This window comes from Falco cherrug, chromosome 5, assembly GCF_023634085.1.
Source record: "Falco cherrug isolate bFalChe1 chromosome 5, bFalChe1.pri, whole genome shotgun sequence".
Taxonomy (NCBI): Eukaryota; Metazoa; Chordata; class Aves; order Falconiformes; family Falconidae; genus Falco; species Falco cherrug.
In genome coordinates, this window is record NC_073701.1 from 45209965 (window position 1) to 45235540 (window position 25576).

The window sequence follows — 25576 nt, forward strand, 5'->3', positions numbered from 1 at the left end:
AGCAAAACACATCCTATAGCACTGTACGTTTACACTGTGTGGACAACCTTAAGTTTATGCCAGAAACTTCCTGAACTTCCTATTTTCCCTCTCCCGTATTCTTCCTCTGCTTGCCTGCATCCTCCTCACCAACAGCCTTTTCTTCCAGTACCGTGCACATAATCTGACAAACTGGTACGCTGAAAAGTGAAGACTCCTTTAAGATACAAGTTATATGCCTGAAAAATATGGTAACTAAAAATCATATAGCTTAAAACTTGTCTATACTCAGTAGACAACTCCCTTCCTTTAACCAGTGTTTAAGTTTGAGTTCTGTTACTAGAAACCATGTCAAATATAAATTACATATTAGCCACAACTGCCTGACCCAGCTTTTAAAAACCAGGCTTGAACAGAATAAAAAAATCAATTACTAAAATGGAAGGCAAAAAAGGAATCAACAAGTGGTGTAGTCAGTTTTTTGTTTCCTGAAAGATCTCCCTATTATAGGACTGCATACATTCATCTATAAGAGCCTTTGTTCCCAGTTTCACAGAACATGCTTCTCAAGAGACTGAGATAGACCAAAGCATCTGTTTGCAATATAACCACTTCTATTGCCCAAGGAAAAAAAAATCACTATGCTTGCATTTCATAGAGGCACAAAATAGTACAAACACACACACATCACCCAGAAGTCTACAGAAAACAGAAAAACCAGAGCTAGACAAAGCTAAATTCTTCATTAATTTACTATTACCACCTTCAACACAGCATGTTTAAAATGATTGGTCTGCATAAGCATGGATTAAATACTTAACCCTTGCTGTGGACAACACATTGCAGGTACTACAATCACAGCTGTTATCAGAAAGCAAGCATCTGTCAAAGAATTGCAGCCTCAAAAAATATACTGCCATGGTGATGGATGCACCATTAGAGCTAATTAAATTACCTAAAGAATGTGTATTTTTTTATGTACCATTTCTAAAGGTGAATTGTTCCTGCATCCCCCTGCTACTTTAGAAATTATTCTAACCAAAGATTTTATTTTGGTTGCTATGGTACAAGCTGGCTTATAAATATGATGCTGATTAACATAAATGGATATGTATTCCATTTTCAATATTCAAGCAATATCACCACTCAGTTGTAAGACTGCATACATTAATTAAGGAGATGCAGAAGGAACCACCAAAATACTCATCCACTACATAAAATCTGAAAATTTAAAGTTATAAAGGTTAATCTAATTAAGCATATTTTGAATATGTAGACAGCAGAAAAAAAAAAAGTCACATTCATTACAATAAAGCCTCAACACAGAACTTTAACAAATTAAACAAATAGAACAGGAAACTTTTTTTTAGGTACTTACAATGTGCAAGAGTTTTAGCACATCCACAAACCTACCAGAAAAGCAAGAAAAAGCAAATAGTTACATTTTAATTCCCCAATTAAAATAAACTGAGTAGCTGTTAAGTTTAGCATTGACACTTACACTTTCTCTGAGCTCATGATCTCCTTGGCAATATGGTAAACCTTTGTTTTCTTTCCAGCTGCCTTACTCTGCAAATAAAATTATGTTATACTATGCACCTTCCAAAACTGTCATAAAGATCATTTCCAGCTAGTAGTTCCTCAAATTCAATGTAATTATTCAACAGTTATTTCTAATAAAAACATTTTATACTGCTTTGAAATCTTCCAGACTTTCAGGATCTGTGAGAAAAATCAATTTAGCTTGTAGCTGGAAACAACATTAGCTAAGAGTAGTTTTTAAAATGCTATGAGCCTGTCTATTTAATTATTACAGGAAGCACTGAAGTCCATAAAGAGTGAAGCCCTAGCAAGTAATGATCACTGTTTAGCAAAAGTAGTAAAGTACAGATAATATTTCTACATTATTTCAATTTTTTTTTTATTAATACAGCAACAGTAATACTTCCAGCAAACTCAAATGGGTTTCAGGAACATTTTAAATGAAATACACATTTTCTTTACTGAAAAAGAAGATGAAAGGAGGAAAAAGAAAAAAAATCATACTGAAAAGTCAACTTCTGGCAATCTACTGAAGAAGCTGCTGGAATACATAGCAACTGTACTGCAAAGATGTAGAAGTGTGAGCCTTGTCATCTACCTGAAACACTGTGGAGGCAATGTTGGTTTTTATGCGCACATGCTTGGCTTCCAAAAAAATCAATGCTACTGTTCAACATCAGATAGAAGGAACAGGTGTAACAAAGCAAAAGCGGGTAGGTGTCAGGATACAAATGTGTTTTCTACACAGTGTAGCTCCCCATGTACAATTTCCCTCAGATAAAACACCTTTCTCCATAACAGCTTTCATGGTTTGCCATATGCTTCTCTGCTGCCAGCTGTCACCACATCTATTAGATATTCAGGCTTTCATTTTAATGGGCTGCAAAGAAAGAGTGTGGGTGAGGAACACTAAAACATCACAGGATATACCACACGGGAGTGTGATGGAAGTCCTGGGGAGGCTGTATCAGGTATGGTACTATAATATAGGCATTGAACAGTTTATCTAGAAAAGCAGGTATCAGCAGCATTAGGTACATGAACCTTTGGTTCATAAGCACTAATGTTGCGAGATTTGTCCGGCGTTTTAGTTCTTCTCTGAACCTAGAAACAAGCCTCAAATGCCGGAAATCAAACCATGGAACTGATTATATTCATAGATTGGTTTTAATAATATTGTTGTATTAAAAAAAAAAATAATCTAAAATATTTTTTAATTTGAATTTGACACAGTGCTAAATTACTAAATTAAGATTAATTTATAAATTTAATAATTTGGTGTTGCATCCCATATATGCAAAATACATTACTTATTTTATATAGTACATAGACATCTTTACACAGGGCTAGGATTTTACTTGTAAAGTTACACTTATTTCCAAAAAAATACCCAGTAAGGGTCAATCAGACTCAGGTGAAACTGTAACACCGATCCTCAGACCTCCATTTCTTTTTAGAAAGCACAGCTGACACACTCCCTATGAGACTGAATTCACAAGTAACTCAATTATGCACAGCAAGGTATCTGCCATCACTGTCAGTGTGACAGTTGCAAATGAGATGAAAATTAGTATTTTGAGAACAAGACGCTATCGCTAAACAACTACAAAATGAAGTATCACAGTCTGTTTTCAACCCCATTTGAAAGACTTTTCACGTACCAGCTGGCACTGAAAAGGCCACTTTGCATTTGCTCAGCCAAAGGTACTCTGGGTCTAAGAGAGTCTCTAATGGGAGAACTGAAGGGATGCAAATCCGGCTCTCAGACATGGCACTGGAAAGGAACCCTGTAACTCTTCTAATGGATAAAACACATCAAAACAGCCAGATGCTTGTGGTAAGGAGAAATAGAAACAAGCCCAGCTGATGACCAATGCAGAGACTGCTTCACTCTCCTCTGCAGCTGCTCTCTCTGTTAGGAAGTTGGTTGTTAATCCCCAGCTGCCGGCTGCACGTGCCGCAGGCGGCCAAGGCAAGCCGATGAGCAGATGCTTCACAGCAAGTGCTGAATTGCTCTGTGAAACCTGCCTGAGAAGCCTCCTAACGGGGATGCTTTCCTGTAAAACTCCAACATGAAAGGTTGAGGCCACTTCTAGAGGCACACAGGGTAAGTTAGCTTCTATACAGGTACCATCCTGATTAATTTCACAGGCACAAGCTTTCCCCTCAACTCTCTTTCCCTCCCCCAATTTATTCCTCTCAGAAGGTTTGTTTAAATGACATTCAGGTTTGACACATCGTCGGGTCTTCTTTTCCAGCACTAAAAAGTCTCATTGACTTTCCGTGTTTTGTTGTGGTTTTTTTTAAATTATTATTCATTTTGAAGGAAAGGAAGCGAATATAATCCCTGTCAAAGGAAACACAGCTGCCAGGACTAATGCTGAGGAGAGGCACCAGTCCAAAGGCAGGCTGGTGTCAGGGCATCCAGGACTGAGAAGTAAGACAGTGGGTATCCCCAAGGAGAGGGATAGGACACCCAGAACTTAATTTCATTCTGAAGTAGTGAGCACTGTATTCCTGCTCCTCATCTGAAGAATAAATAAAATCAAAATAGGGGAAATGATTCCAAGCTGGCACTTGCAGAAGCAGAAGGTCAGAACTCAACCCCAACAGCCAAGCGTGGCTTACATTCGCCCAAGGGCCATAGAGGTGGCTCTGCAACCCTACGATGACAGCTCTCTTGCCACACCAATAGTCTCTCCTCAGCACCAAAGGAGTGAATTAAGGAACTTAAAGGCTGAAAAGAGGGTTGAGATCTTTGTGTTTCATGCCATTGAAAAGGAAGAATTAAAAACTGGTTCAGTCACCTGTCCCCTGTGCGCCAAGCAGTGATTTGGCAGGTCAGTATGCAGAACCTGCAAATGCAAGACAGCTGTCTGCACAGAAATGGTTACTGGGATGTGGCCTTTGCTGCATGGCCAAGACCCCTGAAACAGGATCATCCAGGCAAAACTACAGCCTCCCAGAGATTCTTCAGAAGGACCTTCTCAGACCTTGCAACCTTCACCTGTCCCCTTCCCTTGGGTTTCACCAAGGCTGACAACTCAAAGGTTGACTTTAAATGTTCAGTGCAGAAGAGACACCGCACTTCAGGATCTGTGAGGCGTAGACAGCCTCATTAAAAGGTATTTACAGGTCTCAAAACTGAAGATCTCTAAACTTAAATCTGTGCACGTAGCATTTTTAGAGGGGCATGGTAGGCAGGTCTAGAGCTCCACAATTCAGTGAAAGATTAACAAAAAATATGCCAGGCAACACACACTTTGTAGTGGGATATTTCTAAAGTTGACCTCTTAATATCAGGCTAATGTACACATACTAAATTAAAATTTTAGAAACAGAAGCCCACTAAACAATAAGAATGATGAAAATAAATATATAAAGTAATGTTGACTCAATGCCTTTTATTTGAAAATATCCCAACAGGTTACAACTTACAAAATAGCGCAAGAGTGAAGAATAGCTTCAGAGGAGAAAGATAAAAAGATACCTGTTTATCTTCTTGAGGATCAGGCTCCCCTTTGCTGGAATCAGAATTTGTGTCATCATCTTCATCAGAACTGTTCATGATATCTTCTTCATCTGACTGAAGATCTCCAATTACCACGTTAGGATGATCATGGTGTTCTTCTAAGGACCTAAAATTAAAATTATGTATAGTCAATAAATATACCATACCTATTTATGTGAAAAACTTTCTGGTTTACCCCACAATAAACAGTTTACTTGGTATCAAAACATTGAAAACAGTAGTGGATGGTCTGAAGATGACAACAATGGTAGGCTTTTCCACAGTGGACTCATAACTCTGCAATGTTTCATCTATGCTGGTATTGATACAATGCTTGCCGACAGCAAACAAAAGCCACAGTACCTTTGGAATATTTATGTTACATTTGTCCATCAGTTTGCCTGACAGCAAAGTTTAAAATCTATCCCCTTACTGCTATGCACATGCATGGTGCAACACTTGCACTGTGTGTCAGAAGGATAAAGAACAGTCCCAGCCGTTTTGCTCTCCTCTGTCTCATGGCATCATGACTTGTTCCAGATATGGTACTCAGACCGGAGCTTTCTGTCTGAAGTTTTAGATGTCTGTATATATACACAGGGCTGCTCCTCAGGACATACGCTAAACAACTGCATCAGGGATGGCAATATTATAACTGTTCTGTCCAATAATTTTTCTTAAAAACAAGAGAGCAGAATCTTTTGTGATTAAAAACTCCCATCCCCCTGAGATAGACACCTTCCAGGTAGCTGTCAAAGCTATAAAATATAACCTTGTTCACGTCTCTCTTCATTAGCTTCAGCCGTATTTGCAATACGGAAATTGCATGAGGCAGGTGCACAACCTTCTTCCTCTAACTAGCCTTGACAACTTCGGTAGAGATTTAAGGAATGCAATTCTAAAAGAAAATAAAAAAGGGGGTAAGGAAAGATAAAGAAGAAAACAGAGACTAGAGGAAACTGAGCATGAACTCACAGTTATGAGTTACACAGAAACAGCAAATCCCTGGGCTCCTACTTGATGAGCCCGATGTTACTAACTATCCTCCAAAGCAAAAAGCAAATCCAGAAACCCTTGTCCCCAAGCTGTTGCAGCCAGCAGAGATCTCACTATGCTGATCAACACCTCATTTTGTGCAGCCAACACCTGTCAGGGCTACACACTTCTTCAGATAGCTGCCCTCTGCCTCCCCACGCAAGGGATGGTTATGACTGATCTTTTCTTTGCCTAACTTTGAATCACAAGAAAGCAGGGATGGAGGGCAACTCTTTGAGAGTCACCACCTCCAACTGTCAGTTACCAGAAAAAACACTCAGCATGGATCCCATGGGAGGTGGCTGCCAGTAACCTGAACACCAGAAGTAAGGAATACCAGCTGTGTGAGGATGCTTCAGCAGCCATAGCAAGGTGTTGACTATTTAATGCTCAAGGCAGAGTTTAAAAAAAACAACACACCCCAAACCAAAACAAACAAAAAAACCCCAACAATCTAGATACACAAATGCTTATCACAAATAGAAATGTATTTAAAGATGAAAACAAGATAAGCTGGGCTGCACACAGACCTCGGTCAGCCACGAAGACAGGGAAAAGATTAAAAATAGCTTGGTTCTATTAAGACAACACAGGAAGGATGCAGGAAACACCCAAGCAGTTACTGTCTCCCAGAACCAAATGCAATGGGGGGAGGAAGGCGACTGCAAGCTCATCACAGAGTTCAAATGAGACCCTGAGCCAAGACTGCAGCACCCGGGGTGCAGGCAAACCCATTTATTTCAGTCTGGAAATTATCAGCTTCACACGGGAAGAGAGCAGCCACCAGAGAGATGACTGCTGGTGGCAACAGTGCATAGGGTATGCCAGGGACGGCTCCCAGTGAGCCTCTGTGAGCTTTGGGAAGGCAAAACAGCAGCTTTTGACTGAGGCTTTCCCTGGAACCACAGTAGCAGGACGCTAAGACTTCTGCAGTTACTTGTTAACTCCAGCAATCCAGAAAACTCCTTGGCTAGTCTATCTAATTCACAGTCAAATGACCTGTTGGCCTGAGAATGTTTATTTTGACAGATGCCATTTCAGATCCTTTCATTTTATAGATGGCAAACATATTTATTACATCTGTAGCATTACATGAGGTAGATATATCCCCCCGCTTTAGTAAAAACCTGCAACAGAAATAACTACTACTATTCCTTCCTTTACTGTATTACTCAGTTTAACCATCCTCATCTGTCACTGAATCTACATCTGATCTGGGCTATTTTTTTCCCCCCATTGTATTAAGCATTTTATCTCTAACCACAAGGGAATTAACTTTTTAGCCACTTATTCATTAAATATTACTTTTGTTAATGGACATTTCATTGCCCCTTTTCCTAGCCTTAATATTTGTTTTAATTGCTACTTTAATTTCCTTTAACTAAGATTCCTTTCCATTAATGAAACTTTTCACACTTGTGAAATCACAGCTCTTTTGCCTAAGCATATTCTACAGGATGCCCATTCCCAGATTTTGCTGTCATTTTCCATTTAAATTTTTCAGGACAACCACGCCAACACTTACAAGTTTTAGAAAACCTGCCCTTTTGGAAGTCAGAAACAAGCACATTTCTAGCTAAGGCCGTATTCTGCTTGCACAAACATAACCCCCTCACCACTGAAGGATAAGGATCAAAGTAGCTGACCTGTGCTACGTAAAAAAAATTCTAAATGAAAGATTAATCAGCTTATCTAATAGAAAGTTTCAGTAAGAAAACTACTAAAAAAATGTTAATAATTAACTATTGATGATTTAGGATGGTTACTAAGTGTTCACAAATGAGAGCCACTCTACATTTTTTTTCTTCCTGTGAATCACAACAACATTTAAGCAGTAAGCTCCTTTTCTTGCCTTTGTGGTGCATACTATTTGTTTAAAGCAAACAGAGCTGAGAGAACCATATACCAAATCTTGCCTAGGATATCTGCCCCACCAGTCAAGCACATCAGAGTAATCCCCGTTTGTCTTTATCCTGTATTTCCTCAGCTCACAGCCTAACACAGCCCTCAGGTTCTTCCACCTGACATATTTTGTTGAGTGGGTTTTGGTTGGGTTATATTTAATTTTTTTTCTTTATTTGTGTGTGTGGTTGGTTTTTTTTAAACCCACATGGATGATTAGATGATTAATGATCAAAAGCCAGTTCACATCCAGCTATTTTCCAGACTCAAACAAGCTACCAGTTCAGGAATAGGACACAATATTGTAGCCACAGACAGATGCACTCCTAGGGGTAATCTGGTTGTGTCCTCTTCCTCAGAGGAGATGGTGATAAAGTCACTATGTTGATCTGCCTTTATCAGTCATGTGCCACAGAACATGTGCCTCTCCTTGGACCTTACGCCATCACAAATACCACAGCTTTTTTCTTGAAACAGAAAGCAGTTCTGTGTTTACTGATTGCTCTTTCTGTACTTTGACCTCTGAAGTAATCTATAATGTAAGTGTATATACAGTTCTCTCAAAAGTTATCTCTGGATGAAGTGAAACCCTTGTAGCCTTTATAGTAAATCTTTAAACAGAATCTTTTCTGCCACATGTCAATTCCCCTTTTGCAAAATACCACAAGCATGCAGTAATGGTTATTTTTAAGCAGCTCTTCTGATCGGTATTTTGGGGATACTATGAACTATCTCTATCTTGTTCCCTCTTCATCACGGTTCTTTGTCCTGCCCACAGCACTACAAGAGAGACTTCTGCATTATCGGTCATGTGAAACATCATCACTGCCAACTCACCATGCTGCCCACTGAGTAAGAATACCTTGCCCTATCTTGTGAACAAGTTACCTAAATATAGATGTGGGGTTTTTTTATTTGACACATAAAATGAAGGGATCGTTAGTTCGCCTCAGAATGAGCGGTTTATGGGACATAGATTGTGCTGTATTTTCCTAATGCAGTAGTAAAATATTAATGAAAGGACACATGCCAGTCCTAGTAAGACATACAGCAAGATAAACTGTCAAACCTTAAGAACGGCTATCAAACTATTACAGCAGAAAAATAATCCTAGTCAGCATAAAACTCTCTAATTTCTTCAAAAGATGATCAAGACTAGTTCAGACTATTTGTATTATTGCAGAAGCTTCAAATACACTCAAGGCTTCACTTGTAGGCACTGTTGATTCAGACACTGCATAGGACACTATAGCCTGAAGTCACAATTAACATTTCAGTCTCAGTTCCCAATTCATTTAGAAGGGACAGAATCTCTCTGAATCATCTCAGTCAAGCTTGAAATACTATATGCCATGGACTGCCCCAACATTAAGTATTTTATAGTATACTGGAATTACTTCCAAGTGTTAGCATCACCATAACTACTAAAAAGCAAGTTTCCACAGCTCCAACGTATTTTTTAAAATAGATTCAGCCATGCTGCTACTTGTGGCAAGGAAATGCTACACATTTCCTTATGATCTTCATTATTTTTAGATTTTTTTTCTGCTTACAGTAAGTAATCACAAATACGTAGGAACACTGAATAAACAGAACCTTGCACACAACACACTGCTCAATTATTTTCTCATCCGTTATTTTAAAATGAGTGTCCATTCCACTCTTTGTTTTGTAGGAGTGTCCCAGCATCTTTATCCTTCTTCTGCCTCTTCCTCCAGTATTTCATTGCAGTTTTTTGTGGGTGGCGGTGTTTGTTAATTTTTAAAGCAAGCCTTCGTCATACAGGCAAAATTACACACACTGAAGTTCCCACTCAACTACAAGATACACGCCAAAACATCAGAGAGCCAATAAGCATACCCTACTATAATATTTCATCTCAAATTCTTTTTGTACTGTTACAGCATTTCACAATCCTTTCACAGCTGCTTGCAACCTCACTTTCCTCCAGAGAGACAACAATTACTATTGCTGTTCATCCATTTTCACTTTTTAGTATCATCAGTCCCTGCAATCAATTTCAATAATTAAGGAACACATTCAGCTCTTTTTTTATTATTTTTTTTTAAATATTTTTTTTTTTTTTTTTTTTTTTAAGACCTAAAAGCACACTGGCTCTCCACGGAGTCAGTAGCTGACATGCTTACTTATTTTTTTCATAAAGCCTCACACTTGTAATAGCTGTAGGTAAGGCAGCATGCCTCACTGACCGATTCCCTCAATGGATGAGAGTTGTGCACTTCTGGGAAACCCTGAGGATAAAAGACTTTAAAAAGGAGAAAAAAATGTCCTATGGCATCTTTTCTGTTAGCTCCTATCTAAATTCAGAATCTCTTTTGAGGTAGAAAGGGCTGTAAATACAGAAATCGAGTTAAGAACCCCAAACAACTTAGGAAGCAATTATCTAATTTGGGTGCTCAAGACAACAGAAGACGTTCTTGGAAAGCCAAAGCAAAAATGAAATTATTGCTTGGTTAATTTCCTTGATTTTGTTTTGTGAACTTCCTTCTGCTTTAATTTAATACTTTTATTTAAGTTCAATGTCTTTATTACTTATTTACTGCAAGTTTTTAGAAAAAAGGAAACCAGTTCTGGAAAGCAAGCACACTTGGCAAAGCACAAAGATAACCATGAATACAACCAAGATCACTAGTGAGCTCCTATGACATATTAAGAAGATATATGACAGGATTAGTGATCAGCAAGGTTAATAAAGGCATCAATTAATGTACTTTTTGGATGAGTTACATTTTGCTGCAATACCTCTGCTCCACAACCATCCTGAAGAAGCAAACATCAGCATGTTTCCTTTTGCAAACCTGTCTGGAAAGCGTAAAGGTGAACTTCGTCTGGCAAGCATAAAGGTGAACTTCAAATCACTCCAGATGCACCTGGACCCTAACCCATCATATTCACCTCACTGTTAAAACCTCAGATTCTCTGAACAATGGTGACTGTCTACCATTATAGCTAAAAAATCCCCTCCCTCATTGTCCTCTTCACGTCCCCTTGCTTTTATTTCTCCTTCAGGCATACCAGACCATTAAGCAGCAAATGAGGATGAAATGCAGCCTAGACCAGGTGGCTTACTTATCTGAGTTATTCCTACAGCATCAGTCACCTCTGCTTTAATGACAGACGCACCAATGGAAAGAACTGAAGCCGAGATCCTGTCTCTCCTCTCTAGGTGTAGTGGACTGTGTGAAAAAGGGCTGGTGGATACTGCTGCGGCTGTCACAGTGCTGGCTTGGCTGCCAGCACTGGGGACTCGTTGCCTTATTGTATCCAAGCTGCTTGGGCTTCAACTTCTCTGCCAAAAATGGTGCTTTTTCACAGTGAAATACAGCAGGGTGTCCTCTCAAATAGTGTTTTACATGATAGCATTAAAGTTATGCCATTTGTTCTTCTGCAGTGACAGCCCAATGATTTTAGTAAGTCCTTCGTATTATTAGGACTAATAACAACACAAAAGGCAATAGACCAGGAATTTTTCTTGATCTGATGCTAAGGAACACAACAGACACTTAATGTTGATCTCCCTTTTATTTATATTTTTTAAGACCACCTGAAGAGATTGCATCTGTGAGATTCATTAGTGCCTTTTGCAAGCTATCCTTCCTTGGTGACATGGCCGAGGAATGAAATAGACGTCTACAACAGTTTTTAAAAAAACCAAAGCACCACAAAACAAGAGGCAAACAAATTAGACCAATGAATCCATGATTATTTGCATCACTTATAACTGTTGTGCTATATTCTCTCCAGGCCCGTTAGGGAACTTTAAGGATACAATTACAAACATAAACACTTCTCAGGAACCACAGCTAGAAAACAGAAACAACCAGCATCCAGCTGAGCAACTCGAAAATATTTTGTGCGCGTCAGGTTACTTTTTCCAGTTGCAATTTAAAGACTTCAAGAATTGAAACAGCATTATTTTAAACAATGTCATACATACTGTATGCATGCCCAAGCGTCTATATTTTTTTATAGGAAGTCAGGATCATTGGTGACAGTGATATGCTGTCAAAAGAGAAGCTTAAGACAATCTATTTGAAATGGATTTTGGTTCAGAGCCTCTTGTACTTCGAAAGCTGCCTGCTACCTCCTGGGCAACGGGCTGGCTGTAGAGAGGCCAGGTAGGAATGCTGGGAGTTTGTTCCTGCCAAAAGAAATGCCAAGAACTACCCTCTTTGTTCTGGTCTTTACCCCTGGCACTCCCTGCTCACACCTGGGTTTTCTGGGCAAGACGAATATCACAAACACTGCTGAGAGCTGCCACCATATTTAGCCTGTTAGATCATGCCACTGGCAGCTTCTTCTGTACTTGGCTGAGCATGTTGCAAACTGCAATACCTGATTTGCTGGAACCAAGTTATCCTAGCATTTGTAGCCAGCAGCATTTAGTTTAGCATTTGTTATCCTCAGGCCAAGACAGCACTTCTTTCTTTCCTCAACAAGAAGAAATTAAATCTGACTCACATTCCAAGCAAAAAGTAAGGCATTTGTCATATGTGTTTCACACTTAATAAATTTTGTACTTTTTTTTTTTTTAAGCAATCCGTTGTGTCAGTCACCCTACTTCAGGCACACTATTGATCAGTAGTCTTGCGCATACTTCTTTGCACGATTTTAAAAAGCACAGCTTAAAGAAGGTGCAAACAGCTCTCAGATTATCTCCATGTTTAGCTGCGATTTGAACACACAAGCTCCCGCGGGTGGAAGTGCCCAGGGGACCGCTCTCGCCACAAGCAGCCTCCCATGCACAAGGGAGGCATCTTCAGTGAGACCGTTTGTTGACAATTCCTCAGTTCCTTGGAAAGCTCAACATAAACACACATGCATGCTTCAGATGTTTCCACACTCACCATAGAAAAGCCACAATAAAAAAAAAAAAACACCAAACAAAAAAAACCCCAAAAACCTGAGAGATCTCAGTTTTACAAGCCTTCAAGAACACGGGTGCCCGCAGCAGGCCAGTGCAGCTCCCAAGGCAGCACGGCACAGCTGGTATCATGACAAGTAGGAGACACAGTCACACTGCCCTGCTTCTGCTGGGACAGCCCCAGCAAAAGTGCCAAAAGGAGATCATGCCAGTGTAGCAGAACATAATCGAAGAGGACACAAGGGGACAGTTTCAACCATTGATACTGGAAAGTGAAACACTGTGCTGAACCCCTGAGATTTAAATCCTTGCCTGGAGACTTGTACAGGAGAAGGAGTTGCTGCATCAGTTCTTTCCACCACCACCCAAAGCTGTGAGGGATTACTTGCCTTCTCAGGTAGGTAAACAGGGAAGTCTTCGCAGAATTTACAGCTTTTTGCCTTCCCTTATCACCAATTCTCATTTCATAGGGAGAGCTGCAATGCTCATGGCCAAGACCTTTGGAAAAAAGCTCCAGGCATGGAAGTGATAAAGAATATAAATCAGGACCACCAAAATACAGCACTCATTTACAATCAGGACATGCTATTCTAACTTCTCTCAGTCCACAAAACAGACACATAGTGGGAAAAGGTTTATTGGGAAAAAGACAGCAGGATCAGAAGAAAAATAATACTTTACTTCCCAGTCACAGAACAAAAAGAAAAACCACAACACAACTCCAGCACACATTAAATTGACTTCTAGAAAACTATAATAAAAATGTGACAAAATTTCAAACCAAACACATCAAATAGGAAAGGGAAAACCTATACCAAGTGAGAACAAAACCTCCTATTAATACTCATTTCAAACAAAATTGATTTCACCTTGCCAGAGCTACCATGGAGTTCCATTGTATAACTACTACTCCTCCACTAAAATCAGAATTAAGGCAAGGCCCTAAATATCTCCTATATTGATTCATCATTGTTTTTATGATTTTTGGGTGACTTTATCCCTGAAATCAGGGCTGTGCACAACCTATTGCACTCCAATTTTATGTGTTGGATAGCTAGAAGATGACAAGAAAGTGCTAAGCAGCAGAGTACTCTAAAGGTTGTGACTTAGATCTAAAATAAATGTGGAGTGACTTAACTCTTAACTGCTTAACTTAACACGACTGCCGACATGTGTGGGAGCTGATGCGGCTCCAGGCTGCTGGAAAACAGAGGTTGAAACAGTTTGGTTGAGACCAGCACAGACTACCTGTAAAAAATAACTGAGCTGTTAGCAAGATTGGACTTGTGCACTCTCTTCCTCTAATCTTTTGCACAGATTAGAGGAAGAATGGGATTTAGACACTTTTTCTAAACTATTCCGCTCATCTCAAAATCAATACCGAACATCCAGCCCCCAGGAACACCACTGGGGGAGGAAAAACAGAACATAAAAAAATCCACCAAACTCTGCACAGTTGAAATCACTGAGCCATAAGGCTCAGGTTGTAGCTATCAAAATAGCAGTTTTGATAAAAACTCCTTTTATTTATTTACAGGCAAAAATCTTAAGAGATTTTTTTTTAGTCCACTTTGCTTGAGTGAAGCACGAAGATATTTCAAAGAAAAATTAAAACTTGCATAAACTCAGTATTTTTAAAAGAAATGTCTCTGATTCTAGCATCTAAAATAAAGCCTGCATTCCTTAGCATAAATTTTGTCTGAAAAAACACAGCTGCACGGTTTTGTATGTCTATTCGTTAAAACATCTTTAAATTGATCAAATACAGATGTTGGATAAATGAGGCATATTAATATAACTGTTGATATTTAAATAGAAACTGAAGTTAATATTTTGATTGCTTTCTTCCAACATTCATTTTATGCCCCCCAAAATCTTACTATTTTACATATACAATTATATTAGACCTTGCCACAGTTAAAATATCACCATACAAACCAGAGTACCACCAAGCTTCACAAAAATGTTTCCTGAGCTAACACTGAAGAAAACCCACAGGAAAAGGCTGTTGTTGAGCATATAAATGGGTCTTTCATCAGTTCTCATGTCACATTTGACTCTCCATTCTACATCTGCGATACTCTCTGGAGCTATGTGTTAACCTGCAATTTATACCACTGCTGGCAACTGGAGACAGAGTGTGCATGTCAGAGGCAAGGCAGAAATGCCATATATTTGTAGAGTGACAAATATACAACGTTACCTTAGCTTCTCCCATTTTAAGGAAAAGGAAATACATATGAAGAGTGCCAAAATTAGGAAAAAAACAAACACAGAATAAAAGAGGAAAGCAAAAGTTTTTCAGATTAATTTATGAAAGTATGTGACACCTGAGTTCCTGTTATCCATAAACAGGTGGGTTAGGAAGCAGGGTAAAGGACACAGGGGTTTTTTTGTGCTGCTTTGCTTACTTCAGGCTCCCCCACATCATGCTAAGTCACCCTTCAGCTGAAGGGAAGGGCTGACACGCTGAGCTGAGGCGACGTCACCAGGAGGAAAGACGAGGACATCCTTGTATTGTACCAGGGAGATCGATGGGAACAGCACAATTAAGACATTTTTGCCATCTGTGGTGAGCACTTCTTCAATGGGAAACAAAGGACAGCACAGTTTACCCTTAAAATGGCTCTTAATGCAGATGGACTGCGCGGGCTACAAGGTTAGTGTGATGTAATTTTCTGGACTGCACAAGACTGACAAAAAAAGCACCAAATCTTTTGGAGAGTGGCAAAGGGATCTGCCCAGCAGCCAGGGAGCACTCCCCAGCAGTGCTGCCTCATCACCATCGCTGCTGCCACGGTCAGCTTTCCCCGTCTCATACTTACAAACACACCCCACCCAGCCTTGACTACACTTCATGAAAAGATATCAAGAACTTGAACTACATCTGTTTTTATGTAACACTTGTAATGCCATCCAGTAAGTTAGAAGTCTTTCATTATGGCACCTCCAACCCTGCCAAAAGTTTCCCTATGTGCCGTGTCCACATCAACCTGCTTCACCCACGTCTTTCATTTACTAAAACCAACAGGGAGCTCTTGAAAACAGGAATGAAAGGAATACCAAAGACAGAAATTCTCTTTCATTACAATCTTGGAGATCCTCCAACTGTTTTCATTTTGTAAGACCTTTCAAACCTTTTCAAGACTGGATTATATACTAAAATAATGGACTTGGTATTAGAAAAATACAGTTCTCCAACTCCTTTCCCTCGTTGGAGAGGGGAGCATCAGACTTCAGAATCTTCCCCAATGTCAAAACAGATGAAATCATCTCATCTCAAACATTTGGATGAGAATGGGTGAAGATTCTTTCAAAGCAAGAAATTCCTATTTAGTCTGATTTAGGAAAAAAAAAAAAAAAAGGTGAGGGGATGGATTGGCATACCCCTAGATTGCTTTAGAAGATTTAAGTATTGTCCCAAAGGGCATATCTCCTTCTTATAATACATGCATCTTATTTCATGTAGTATAGCAGACTAAACTGTAAAGCTGTATAACCAAAAGACATCCCAAAACTAAAGAAAACTTCTCTTACTGGAGAAGCAGAACATGGAGACACTGACTTGCTTGAAGTTTCTTGCAAGGAAAGGGAAGAAACCCCAAAACACTGCACATGCTTTCCTAAGGGAAAAAAAAAAAAATCACTGTCTCTCATGTAGTTTCACAGGCTATCCTAGTAGTGTATAAAATAATTAACTTGACACTACAAAATAGAGTAATTCCAGACCCAAGGTCAGTGATTTTACTAACCCTCAGGAAAGAGAAGGAACTCCAGAGAGCAGCATACAGCCCCAGGATCAGAGTCCCACCACTGCATGCACCCAATTCCTTCCCAAAGTCCCTGTGTCAGAACATCAGTATCCCCAAGCAACAGCACTACCACTTCTCACCAATATTTCAGTTTCTCATTGATTTGGACTCTGGTTAGACACACCTAATTTCATTACAGAATTTGTTTCTTCACCATCTGTAGAAGCAAAACGGCACATTCCTTATGCTTGGTAGCCAAGAATTTCTTTGTCCATTCCCTGCTCCGGAGCACCAGAGCTGAGACTGCCAGATAGGCTTTGTATTCAGCCTTGGAGGGGATGGGAAGCAGAGATCTGAGCCTTCTGACTCACTCTTTACTGACAAGCCCTTGGAACTGGCAGAAGCCTGCCAGCTGCATGACATGTACGTGAGAAAGCAGGGGGGTGTGGGGGGGTGTGGAGAAAGAGGCAAGCTCAAGGAAGCAGAATACAAAAAGAAAGCCAGTGATAACATGACCGAAGATAAGGAAGCCTGATAGGAAACCTAAACAGTGTATTATCAAAGCTATTCCACTAAAACCTGAGGTACAATTGTGGAGAAAGAATTTAATGAACAACTAAGGGTGGCAGAAGCCAACTAGAATACAGGGGGAGACTGAACACATGGCAAGACTGCAGAGCTGATGGAGGAAAAGGAACCTGCCTTCCTCAGAGCAGAAAGTAATCCACTATCACCTTTTAGTAGTGTATGAAATCCAAAAAATCTACATACCTGGCATCTACTTTTCAGGAAGTTATATCCTTCAATAAAAAGAAAATGTGGTTTTTAATGTATAAATATAACACCTTCAATATCTAAATTTTATTTTGCGCATTCAAATCTCAGTATAAGTGTTTCAAAACTGTTTTTAAATGCCATTTAGACCCTACAGTATTTTATTAATTTAGTGGTTCTGAATGGGATTTTACAACTGAAAAAAAAGCCCTTCCCTAATGCAGCCAATCTCTAAACACCACCACATTTATCTGGTACAATATTGCTCATCAGAAGCATGTCTCAACCCTAACAAAGTTCAGTACATCAAAGAGGAATATCTATCAAAGTGCTTAACCACACAGATTTCAATACTAAATTCAATATTCCAGGAAAGCTTTCATGGACACTTAATTGACCTGTGGGGACTCAGTCACCGAAGCAGAATTTAGTCCAAAAAACCTAAGCTTACAAAAATACCAATGGATTATTCTAAATCCACAGGGGTGGGAAAAATAGGAAGCAGTATTTAATTAAACCAACATGAAGATATCAAAAAGGGTTGTTGTCACATGGTACTCCCCCAGCCCTTTGCAAAGATAAATCCTAGCCACAATCACAATGACACAGCTATAAATCTTGTCAAAATCAATTTGCAGTCATGCACATTTGCAACATTTTGAAGGAACGCCGTCCAAAGTAGTCAGTAAATACAATATGCTATTCCCTGAAGGGTGAAGGAGCAGACTCGCTCAACCTGAAGTACAATTCTCTTGCCTAGAACAATGTAACAAAGACCAAAAGGAAGCCCACAAGATCCAGAAAAGTGTAAGTTTCTGTCTTCTGCAGCATGACACACATTCCAGCGCATGTTCCTTTGCATCTTTAGATTACTGGACAAATATATACTCAATTTTATTTTTAGTTTTAAGGAAAATTTTGCTGTTCTCCTCAGTAAAGGTTTGTCACTGAAAAGAGGAGAGCCAATGCATAAATATTTCTTTCATTAGGAGGTTTTAAGAAAGAAAAAAACCCAACAAAACAAAAAGGTGTCCCTTCAAAACAGAACCATTACAACTACCAGTCTCTGACAACATTACAATGCATTGTGGCCATACCAAGCAGCACTCACTTTTCAGGCCTGAACCATTCATTTCTCAAAAAAAACCCCAAACGACCCAAACCAAAAGAGCTGCTTCCCCTGTTATCTGCAACTAGATAATTACATTTAAAACATCTTTCACATTTAACAGTAAATTTTTCATCCCACAGCATCTATTCTTCACTCATTTTGTTTACAGGGTCCTTAGAATAACACATTAATCTTAATTATCCATTTGAAATTGGTAGTCAGACAGGTAGGCTAGGATAAAATAAACCATCCTTAAAAAGCTGTTTCAAGAGACTGTTTTTCCATAGTGGAAACAAAACATGGATTATCTGCTCCCAAGGTATTGTCATTACTTTGTTGAGAATATTCCCCTGAACTACTGAACACAAGAAAAACCCTTCAGTCTTCCCTCGGCAGCACCTGTCCCAGCTCTGTTGCTCACCCCGTATCAGGACCCTAGTTTTCTTCCTTTCAGATCCAAGCCCACCTTCAGCTGATGTCAACCTCCCTTCTAGTAACTCAAAAAATCAAGTGGTAAGTGACAGCTGATATCCACCATTGATTACGCAAGCCCACCATTTGCATTTATATGTGAGAAGGCCCAAGCAAACAAAATTATATGTGTTATTAAATTCAGATACAAGTTAGAATAAGAGTGTCAGATGCTATGTCCATGCTCCATTAAAGCATAATGGTTTCATCAAATGGGATTGGGATGAAATTTCTCAGCAACCATCGAAGTACTACGTACATTATGAAAATTTTATTTCTTCCTCCAGAAAGAGATGTAACATCAGGTAAAAACACCACTAAACACTTCTGGTAATGGCAAGCCTGGCATTCAGACTTAATATACTGCGTATGTGTTATTATGACTAGAAGTGTAGGCAATCAGTCTACGAATTTCTCAGAAGAACAATCTCATTTGTACATCGGCTTTAATCATAAGATAATTTGCTTTAAGATCCCCATTAGCAGTGCATTACAGGAGTTTTATGTGCCATGATCTAGGAAAAAAAAAGAGCTAAGTGCGTGTTCTGACAGGCTGGGGAAAATGCAAGCCGTAATTATTTCAGTAACATCAGCCTGTTTCTTTAACTGGTTTTATAATACCACCTGGCCCAGGAAATGATAAAAGGCTCTTAAAGAACTATGCAGAAAAGGTAAGATGACATTGATAAAGAAGCTTCAAAAGATTTGAGATAACAATGGATGGGAAAACTGGAGAAGCTGCCTGTCTGGTTCCATCTGGGCAAGGACCCTTACACCTCCCAAGCCAGAGCAAAAGCGAATACCTGTACCTGCTCTTCCAGCAGCAGCTGAACCGGGTTAGGAGACCACTGCCCCATTATTTTCCCTTTTTTTCCTAGGGATTTCTTTGCTCCTAGGATCTACTGAAGTAACTGCATGCATTAACTGCTAAGGTAGTTTCTAACAATATAATTTAGTTTAAAATAAACATTTACATAAAGTGCTCTGGTTATGGGGTTTTGTGTGCTTTTTAAAGAAAACCACAAACCCAGTTATGTCAAGAACATCCAGCTTAGGGAGCAACTACAGATGCAGACGTGCCAGGGTGCAAGAGATCACTGAAACCCTTAAATCATCATTAGTACTGGGCAAGGTTTGTGTGGTGAGGGAATAGATCTCACACACTCAGCCAGGTAAGAAAACTACAGAATTTTACTCAAGGCGCAACTGCAGTCTCATGGCTACCATGGTTCATACAGCAAAACTGTCCTCTTCTTTTCCTAAAGAAAATACAAGCATTCACCTGGATTCAGAACCACAACACAAACCAAAACAGATAGCATAAACACATAAAACATATCCTTATTTAAGTTTGGTCTCACCCTTCTTGGGTAAATCAAATCAAAAGTATACCAAGAGAATGCAGTGAAAACCCCTAAAAGACAGCTGAAGATTAGACTTAAACAAAAAGCAATCACTCAGTCAAGAACGTCAAGTATACCAAAGACAAAACCAAGAAACACTCCACTGTAAACAAGAAAAATACGCAACAGCCACATGAATAAATCTACAAATATCGAGCCCATAACCAGGAACCTTGCTTCCCGTGGTAAGGCTTCATGCTTTCCATCAAACAGTCCAATGTTGAGAATATCAACTCTATAAACAGTTATTAAGACAGGATACCACTTAAAATCATAGAATCATAGACTCATTTAGGTTGGAAAAGACCTTTAAGATCATCAAGTCCAACCATTAAATTTATCTGTCTCATCCTATATAAAAGGATATGCTCCCCTAAAGAACAGCCAGCTCTCAGATTCTTTGGAGCATGTGTTTGCTACACACGCATCCAAAATGAAATGAAGCTTAGTATCTCTCAGTGAAACATGAAGTTAAACGTGACTATCTATAAGCTAGCTCATTTATTCTTGTCATTATGCATATGTTCTCAACAGTGTAAGGAAGTTTGCTGGGGACTATGAAATACAGAGTCTGCATATTTAATTCAAATCCTTATTGCTGGTTTGAGATAAATCTTTAGGATCTGCAAGACCAACTGAGTCGCTGAAGTTAAGAGGTTAAATGATACTGTATTGGGTCAAAACAACGCTTCATCTGTTACCAAACTCCAACAGACACAGTAAATGATGCTATTTAGGGAGAACACAAAAGCCTGGCCACTCTCTGTGGCGCATCCCTCTTCCCAGCATCCACAGTCACAGCATTACAGATATTAAAGAGATATGTTCCTGCCTATTCCATTTAGCATCTGTTTTGGATATATCTATAAATCAGTCCAATCCCTTTTTTTAATCTGCCGATCTTATCTGTCTTCATCACCTTCTGAGACAACGAAACACGACAACAACCTGCAGAGTCACCAAACCCATGCTTCAGCAATATTCTGTAAGTCACACAGAAGTCATGCATCACTACTACCTTTGCTGGGAGCACAGGGAGATACAGAAGACTCACTACATTCAGGGAGAGGCAGCATCTGTTGTTATACCCAAAAAGCTGTCAAGACCTGATGAAGAATTTGCATACCCAAAAGCCTGTCTGCTTTTCCCAGCTCTATCAGCTGATCTCAAAATATATCCCCCTACAAACGTAGCAACTATGCACTCTATGGACGCTTGTTCAAGTTCACCCTGAACCTGTGGTAAGGTTTATTCCTCCCCATTTAAGTATTCTTGGATACAAATACATGACTGTATCCGATTTGCTTTAATTAAATCTGGAAAAGCACATACGTTAGTTTCCCAAAGTTTGATCATACATGAGGAATAACTAGCTTACTTTTGACTCTTCACCAAGTGCAAGCACTTCTCAAAACAGCAAAAGCACATGGAAAGATATACAGCAGTGGCTGTCCTGGTGACATTTAATGGAAGGGGTACAACCTCAAGTCATCCTCTAAACATGTTTACAACCAACAGAGTTACAATGGAGAAGTAAAAACTTCTGGTTTTATTTTACCTGCCAAGTCTCAAATACCTGCTTGTAGCTTCACAAAGCTCCTCAACCTCATAGAAGCCAGGGCTCTGGTCTTCCATGCTGCTGGAGTTCTGCCAGTCAAAACAGAGACGTCTCCCAGCACCCATAGCAAAAGGCAAGTTCTCATACTCGGGTATTTCCTCATAGTGACGCACGTTTTCATACTCGGGAGCACAAGTGCTGGTTACAGAATTCAAATGCATTTGTGACAAATTCTCTCCCAAAAGTACATGCCCATCTAAAGACTCCAGTCTTTGGTTATTCCGCATCTCAGGTTGACTTCTGTTTCTTTGCCTCTTCTTCTGTAATGCTGGACTACTTATTTCTATGGAACGTACCTTGGCAGATTTAGCTTTCCTTTCATTGCCTACAGATGCTATATTCCGGTTGTTACCACTTCCACACCCATCCCCGGTGGAAAGGTTGGCAATAGCACTATCCATTGACTGGCTGCCTTTAGACAGAAATTTTTGGAAGTCGCTTTTCATTAAGCAAACTGACAGCTTCATGTTGAGAAATTTTTTCAAGCTATTTTTCTTCTGATGGTCTTTGCAAGGCTTGTCTGTCCTTTCCATGTCCACAGAAGAGAGAGATTTGGCCCTAGGCTTCGTCACGACGGTCAAGTGGGTGAAGCTGGTAGCAATGTTAGCAGTTTTTAACGATTCAGGATTTCCTGAAAACGGAAGAATAGGATGAGGTAACTTCCAGACAGGTTTCTCAGAAGACCGTTTAGGTATGTCACAGGATGACAGTGCATGTGGCTCCTTGGCTGGCAGATGCGTGAAGTGAGATCCTTCCAGAACACTGTTCGATTTGTCCTCACTGGAGCTGTAAGAACTTTTCTCCACCAGCTCTGCTGATGCAGCTTTTTTCAGCAGGCCAGCAGCTGGAAGGCTGTGCCTCTGTGGTTTCTTAGGAACTGTTTTTGGAGAACTTTCATCCTTTATTTTAACTTCTTTATCTTCCAATTTTTGTGGGGAAACATGAAGGCTATTGGAAGCTGAGTGGTGACTGCTAGTTAATTTGAGTTGCTTTGGCAAACTCATGGACAAAGCATCACACCTGACAAAGTTAGTTCTTTTGTCCACAGCATCTAGCATACTGGTATCATCTATCATCTCATCCATGGAGTTAACTAAGTTATGGTCTGCACCTAAAGAACATTCAACACTTTCCACCAAATCAGAAGTTTTGTGTGACAACTGAGGCAAAAGATTTTGTGAAGCTGACTCTTCCATAGCTGGTTCCTTCACCTGATGCTTTTTGTCTGCGTTGCTTTGAGTTACCTCACATTTTTCAGGATGAAGCACTTCTGTATTATTGTTATAGCAAACACTTTGACCAAGGATATTAATTTTTGCTGGCTTTTTAAAGCTTTGGTCCACAAGCCCAAAGGAATCTTTCTCTGCATTAGATGGTTCTTTTGTTCCTTCTCCTGTGGTGTCTATGCCATCCTGACGGACTAGACATGCAGCACGTGGCTTTCTTGGCTTAGGGATAGGAAGCACTTTTGAGCTCAGGACTGAAGATATTTCAAAGGAGGCTTTATCAGCATCTGCTTTCATACCTATTTCACCTGACAATGTACTATCACTATTTAAATTTTCATTTTCCAGGTTTTCCTGGTCCAATGGGCAAGAGCAACTATGGTTATTTTCAGTCAAACCAGGACAAATTTCAGACATCTGAAACTCATCAGCAGTGAGCTTACCATCAGTATTTTGTTGCTTTCCTTTAGCTACCTCAGAAGACAATGAAGACTGTATAAGTTCCATAAACTCTCTTTTAACGTCATTCTTGGAACTGCTGCCATCCCCTTTGTCAAGTCTGTCTGCATGCCTGTGCCTCACAGGACTGTTATTAGGAAACACACTATGAGTTAGAACGTCCTTAAGTTTCTCTTCCAAAATGCTGGCTTTCAAAACCACCTGATTTCTATTTACTAGTTTTTCATTGTGACTATTGCCCAGACCTGGTGTGGTTTTTTCACCAACTTTGATGTTTTCTAAGTTTTCAAATTGCTCAAAAATAATCTGAGTTTTACAGGCGTTCTCCCCATTTCCAAGCTTCTGAAGGCATTCAAATTTGCAAGATGACATTGGTAGAATATATGCTGTGTTACCAGTACTCCCTTCCGAGGCTTCATTTTTATAGTTCAAGTGGTCTAGCGTTTGAGAAGAATCTCCCCTGTGCTCCTCAAAGCTTTTTGTGCTTTTTTGTATAGACGATGGAGGTTTAACTTCTGGAATGGATGAGCTCTTTAGAACCTTTGGTTTTGGTGCAATTGCTGGCTTGGTTTTCCTTGCTGCTTGTATAACACCAGAAAGTACAACATCGGGCTTCGGTGCAACAGGTGGAGGCGTTGCCTTGTGTCCTACCACAAATTTTGGTTTGGGGGCCACTGGTGGCTTCTTAATTTCTAGAAAGGATGGAAAACAAAGACTTTAGTCACCGTGAGCCCACAGAACAACTTCACTTGCACCACAGTATTATTAGAAGTTCTGCAAAACATTTAAAGCATGTGATCTACAAGATGTCAGTCTGTGTATGTATACATTTTCCTCTTAAAAGCATGCCTCCCTTCCCTACCACTGCTTTTTTACTAGTTGCCTTTCTTTGTTTTAACAGACGCAATCAAGGAATTGTAGGAAAAGTCTTCAAGGGTAACTTATTTGTTAAAAAGCAGTTTAATTTTATGAAAGTGTATCTCCTTGCTCAGATGCTAAGTATGATGCTAATAAAAACAGGGCAGATTAACCTGGTTTTGCAGTTTGAACTACTAGAATACTGTTTAAAAACTGTGTAAATACGTTAAGTGCCTCATGTATAATAAGCCATGAAGATAACAGAACAGCTAGGGTAACTACCAGGACAGTTCAGTCCCTTCCCCTGCCACCTTTGGAAAATGTGTAACCTAAATTACCCCTTTCCCTTCTTCTTCTTTTCAAACAATACTGAAATGCATTATTGTATCAGCTGTAGAACTGGCACGTCATTACCATCAGCTCAGTGAAATGAGCCCATGGTGTGAACACATGTAACACAGTAATGGGTAGCAAGTCAGTACCCTCCTTCCGTGCATCTTATAAAAATTACTCTTCCGAACATGTTACTGTCTGACCTAGAAATAGTAACGACTGCTATGACTTATGACCTACTTGACAGCAGAAGATGACAAACCTGGGGGAGAGTGGACAGCAGGAAAAGGAGTACATGAGGAACTTGGAGATTATAGAGTTTTGATTGTGGCGTTGGTTTGGGGTTTTTTTGTTTGGTTGTTTGGTTTGTGGGGGTTTTTTATTTAATGGATGCCTGAAACACTTTAATATTGCAGGAGATCTTTTATGACCAATTTATTTCCATATGCTGTAATAATTTCAGATTTCTAAAGTGCTCTGAAGTGATTTTTGACATACCAGAACTCATTCATAAAGTAAACAATCTTCTCATTCTGTTTTTTTATGTACTACCTCTATTTACCTTTGTTTTGAATAATATGTTGGTATACTTTCAGGAAGTCACACACATGTTAAAACTCTCAAGAAAACATGCTAATTAATGTTTCACATGCAAAGAGATTGGGTAAGCCATGGATTTATTATTCCCTTTGAACTGTGGTTTTGGTGTTTGGTTGT

At 39.5% G+C, this 25576-nt stretch overlaps 1 protein-coding gene across 2 annotated transcripts in view; it reads right to left on the bottom strand.

Moving 5' to 3' along the window:
* Positions 1-25576, bottom strand: part of FGD6 (FYVE, RhoGEF and PH domain containing 6) — a 74903-nt gene that overhangs the window by 40775 nt on the left and 8552 nt on the right. Inside the window, exons 2-5 of one of the 2 annotated variants that reach the window (XM_055710735.1) lie at positions 21942-24360; positions 5012-5159; positions 1481-1548; positions 1358-1388 (exon numbers count right to left, since the gene is read on the bottom strand). In XM_055710735.1, coding sequence (XP_055566710.1) covers positions 1358-1388; positions 1481-1548; positions 5012-5159; positions 21942-24360 — 2666 coding nt within the window. Of the gene's footprint in view, positions 1-1357; positions 1389-1480; positions 1549-5011; positions 5160-21923; positions 24361-25576 lie in introns of both variants that reach the window. The other variant, XM_055710734.1, reaches the window with a different exon arrangement.